The sequence below is a fragment of the Carassius carassius genome, chromosome 42 (assembly GCF_963082965.1).
Source record: "Carassius carassius chromosome 42, fCarCar2.1, whole genome shotgun sequence".
NCBI classification, from domain to species: Eukaryota; Metazoa; Chordata; class Actinopteri; order Cypriniformes; family Cyprinidae; genus Carassius; species Carassius carassius.
In genome coordinates this window covers 13,420,669-13,425,217 of record NC_081796.1, presented here as the reverse complement: position 1 = coordinate 13,425,217, position 4,549 = coordinate 13,420,669, and the positions used below count along the sequence as shown (strand labels likewise).

General features: G+C 35.7%; 1 protein-coding gene across 1 annotated transcript; it reads right to left on the bottom strand.

Annotated features, from left to right (window-relative positions):
- Positions 1 to 2,917: 2,917 nt before the first annotated feature.
- LOC132124206 (transcription factor 21-like) lies at positions 2,918 to 4,549 on the bottom strand. Its single transcript, XM_059535118.1, has 2 exons — positions 3,984 to 4,549; positions 2,918 to 3,213 (listed from the first exon to the last, which is right to left on the bottom strand). The coding sequence occupies exons 1-2, from the start codon at positions 4,389 to 4,391 to the stop codon at positions 3,130 to 3,132; spliced, it is 492 nt and encodes a 163-aa protein (XP_059391101.1). The 5' UTR covers positions 4,392 to 4,549; the 3' UTR covers positions 2,918 to 3,129.

Here is a 4,549-nt window from a genome sequence, read left to right as displayed (position 1 = left end):
TCAAAGACCGTTTTCTGAATCTTGGTTTGCCTTGGGTTTGCAGTAAGTGCTTTTGGTTAAACTACAAAGAAAGCCTCAGTGAACTGCGCTGTTTGGCTTTGGACCTACAGTTCCTTCCTGTTCATGGAAATTTGGTCTCTGAAATGTGTTTTTGGCACACACACACACACACACACACACACACACACACACAAATTGGATTTCCTTATAGGTTAATACCCGAAAACATAGCTCCACATTAATAAAAATGTGTTCCACCTGAGAAAAGGAAGGCTAAACAATAAAGAGTATTTCAAGAATGTCATTAAATCTACTAGACACTTTCACTCTCCATACAAACACACACCAGTAGGTCTACAGAAAGGCAGTTTGCTAAGTTTAGCGTTTACTAAAATAACCTTTCATTATCCAGTGTAAATTAGGAAACTATCAAGCTTAAAATGAAATACAAAAAACCTTGCTGACGGAGAGTGTCAAAAGTTTGTTGTGGCTGATGCTTATTGTGGATCAATAGCGATCTCTGCTGGCTATGAATACAACTACAGAATCTGAACAAAACTGACATTAGAAGCACAATAACAAATATAATCCAAATCAAATTAGGACACTGTATCTTTTTCATCGTATTTGTAATATATCTATTTTTTTTTTCAATCCTTTGTTTCAGTGCGATATCCGGAACAAATCATAACAAATGAGAAATATAGGCTAATAATATATATATATATATATATATATATATATATATATACACATATAAAAACCTTCAAAGGTTGACCTTGCCTGTTTGGCCATCTAATTTAATGAATTAATGAACAATTGTATATAGATAGACAGACAGATAGATAGATAGATAGATAGATAGATAGATAGATAGATAGATAGATAGATAGATAGATAGATAGATAGATAGATAGATAGATAGATAGATAGATAGATAGATAGATAGATAGATAGAAGCTTTATAATAGCATTTTAACTTTTTTATTTAGCTTTTAAAATGTACATTTTAAATAATTTCCTGGGTCCCCTGTTGGCCCCCTGGCCCCTGGTTAAGAGCTAATGTATCATGTGGCCAGAAAGCTCTGTCACCACTAGATGGAACTATTAATTAAGACTTTCCTTGTCGATTAGTCTTAATTTTTAAACAGTTTTCAGATATGAATGATGCGTGAAATGCATCTGCAGACTTTATCTGCATATTGAATACTTTGTATTCTACTCTACATTCCAGTTGTGTTCTGATATAATGATGTATTAAAGCAGCAGGTAGAAGAGGATGACAAATCACGGTGGTTTTTGAAGTCATGAGTTCTAGCAGTTGGATAATGCTTTCCTCATTGTAAGCTCGGTGAACCCCAGAGCGCTCATTCTGCAGCAGCGGTGGAGAACGTGAGAGCCGTTTCTGAGCTGTCCTTGCCTGACAGAGTGCTTCATCTCCTGTGAGACTCCCTCAAGGGACCAGTTCAGTGCTCTGGGAAACTAACAGCACGACAGCTGCAATCCTCCACAAACGTGATGAAAAGTCGGCTTCCTCTTCAAACCGCACACATTCTAATGAGCACATGGGCACAAGCTCACACAATTTAAATTTGGGTTCTACACATACTGTAGAGGTTGAAAAATGCAGTATTTTTAGTTTACATACTTACAAAGTAAACACAATATGGACTTTATGAAAATGAATTAACTGAGTACATTCATCATAGTATTCCTCCTGAGAAAAGTGACACATTACAATTTATGTGCAATATTTCTCACAAACTTAATTATAGCAGAAACTATACAGATGAACAAACATATTCAGCAAGATAAATGAGATATACACTTGATCAAGTAACATGTCTGTAGTGATAAAAATGACTTCATTTCCCAGGTAAGACGAACAGTCTCAGAACTTTAACGATGAACATTTGGCAAAGTTCTCTCAAAGTTATGACGCTTCAAAGGTTCATTCAAGGATATGTGGTCTTTAATAACGTTCTCGAAATGTTAACACATCATTCATGGAACGTTTTTCTAAAACATTAGTTGGATGGTTGTCTGGCTGATGATACATGGGGCAACTTTTTGAGCAATGTTGCTGGGCAATTTTGGGCAATGTTGGTGTCAATGGGCAATTAGGCGAGACTCAGGGCCCACGACCGATCTAAAGTATCCAGATAGAAATTTGTTACCCATCCTCAATGGGAAAGTACCCAAGCAACATTGCTCAAAAGTTTCCCTCTGTATCATCAGCCTAACTTTTAAATTTTTTTTTACTATACTTACTAGTTTCAGATAACGAAAGTATATTCAAAAGAAACATTGCCATAACGGTTTCTCTAACATTCACATAACAAAGAAAATATGTTCAGAGAACATAAAAAAAAAACAGTTTTTATGACTTAATGTTTGCAAAATGTTCTTAAAAATGTTTTTTGTTAACTGAGCTGGTACATAAAAAATGCATCCTGTTGAAGGTGTGTACACATTCGTTGAATGAGTGATTCATTATAAGCACATACAAAGAAAAAATAGCAACAAGCCACAAATATCGCAATCATAAATAATCTTTGAAGTATAACATGTGGACAAATGTCAAGACATCAAGCATATTTTGTGTTCTATTCCATCTAGCCTTAATTACATAGGTCATATTGCTGCCTTGTGAAAAATAAAATCTCTTAAAACCAAAGCAGATTCCACAGGGTGAAAATGTCCTGCCAAAATATGCCTTTTAAATGTCTGCTGGATGGTTAGAAGTATTACAAGTGCCTTAAAACAATAAAAGTGATTTTCAGTGTGCTTCCCTGTCTTTGCAAGTTGTTCTTTTTTCACAAGAGTTGCTAAATACAGACAGCATTTCAAATATTTAAACACAATATAATATCTGTAGGAATATCTGTAATATCTGTCTTTATTTGCTAGAAATGAGCATAAAAAACATCTGTCTATACAGTATATAATCACAGATTTGTGTGCAATGACTTTGCTGTTTAACTACTTGTATGTCCCACATGCAGTTGCATTCAATGCATAATGTCCATTGATGTTAGTTCAAAGGAAGTGCATGAGTACAGACAGTAAAAAGAGAGAGAAAGAGAGAGAGAGATGGAGGGGGATAAAAGACAGAGAGGTGCCAGATGTTTATGCTGTAGCTCCACATAGTCTGACCGCTGCTGAAATGTCTTTGGTGTCCTCTGATCGTGCCGAGACCACAAAAGGCCAGGTCTGTGGAAAAAGAATAAAAAAGTCAGCCACACATTGCTGGTAAAATGCCATAAGATGCAGACGAGGATGCATGTGATGCATATATATATATATATAAATAATTAAACTTCAGTTTAACAAGGTAATTACATTTCTGCTTAACAATATAAATGTTACATGATAATTGAAATTAAATAATAAAATAATAAAATGGTAAACTATATCTAATACATTTAATACAGTATTTGTGCTGTTACTGTAATATGTAAAAACATATGTACAGTATTATCTATAATTATGAATAGTTGTAAAATGTATTTTATTTATATTTAATACAGAATATTAAAAAGAAAATACTGTACATATTTTAGGGGTGTAACGGTTCTTGGTAAAAACAAAAACAAAAAAACGCATCGTACCGTTCTCCACACATGGTTCGGCATGCACTTTTCAATTTAAACATGACAATGCATCTGTAATATGGCTTGTTAAAGATATCAAGTTCGGCTAATGTATGTTTCTGTTGATGGATACGCATTCTGGCTTCCCAATACGTTACAACAACAGCGATGAAAAAAAAAAGAACAGAAAAGGACACAAAACAAGGACAAACCAGTCACTCTTTGTAAACTTTTTTCAATTCAAGTGCCTTACTTTTTTGTTAATAATATATATTTTATATGTTTAACAAAATTGAATATAAATTATATGTTTTACAAGTAATACTGAACAATAAATCTTCTCGACCAGATGGAAATCCTGTAATAAACTCAGACAACACTCACTCATACCAAGTTTACAGGATGCACAAAGCTGTTCTCATATCTGTCTTTTTGCAAGAGTTGTCTGAGGTGAGAAATGTAGCTGGATGCCAGACGCAGCGTGTCCAGCTTTGACAGTTTGGTATCCACCGGTACCCACGGCAGGCTGGTCTTCAGCCGCGAGAACGCTTTACTCAGAACCCTCATCCGTGCCCTCTCTCTGGCGTTAGCTGCGTTTCTCTGAGACTGTCTGCCATCCTTCCCCATCTTCATTTGTTGCTTGTTGTTGTTGGCAGCAGCTCGAGGATGTTTGGTCTTTGCTTTCAGACTGTCATCGATACTAAACTCGTCTTCTGAGTCTTCTAGAGAACGTGTGTCCATGTGAGTGATTGACAGCTCCTGGAGATCTTCAGGATCACTCACCGAACCCGTGGACATCTTGTCTACAACTGCTTCAGAGCAAAGAACTAGCTTTCCTGCTTTCCAGTCGTATATGATATTCAGTGGCCTTGCTGTAGATTCAGAGCAACAGGTGGTGCCTAAATTTTAAATCTCTGTAAAAGAAGCCCAGGCAAAAAAGGCACATCAATACAAGG

Excerpts from the sequence above, each read along its gene's own strand:
- LOC132124206 (XM_059535118.1), bottom strand. The coding sequence starts at position 4,391 with ATGTCCACGGGTTCGGTGAGTGATCCTGAAGATCTCCAGGAGCTGTCA. Across the intron at positions 3,214-3,983 it reads TTGTGCATCCTGTAAACTTG|ACCTGGCCTTTTGTGGTCTC; the intron begins GTATGAGTGAGT and ends CTTTTTCCACAG.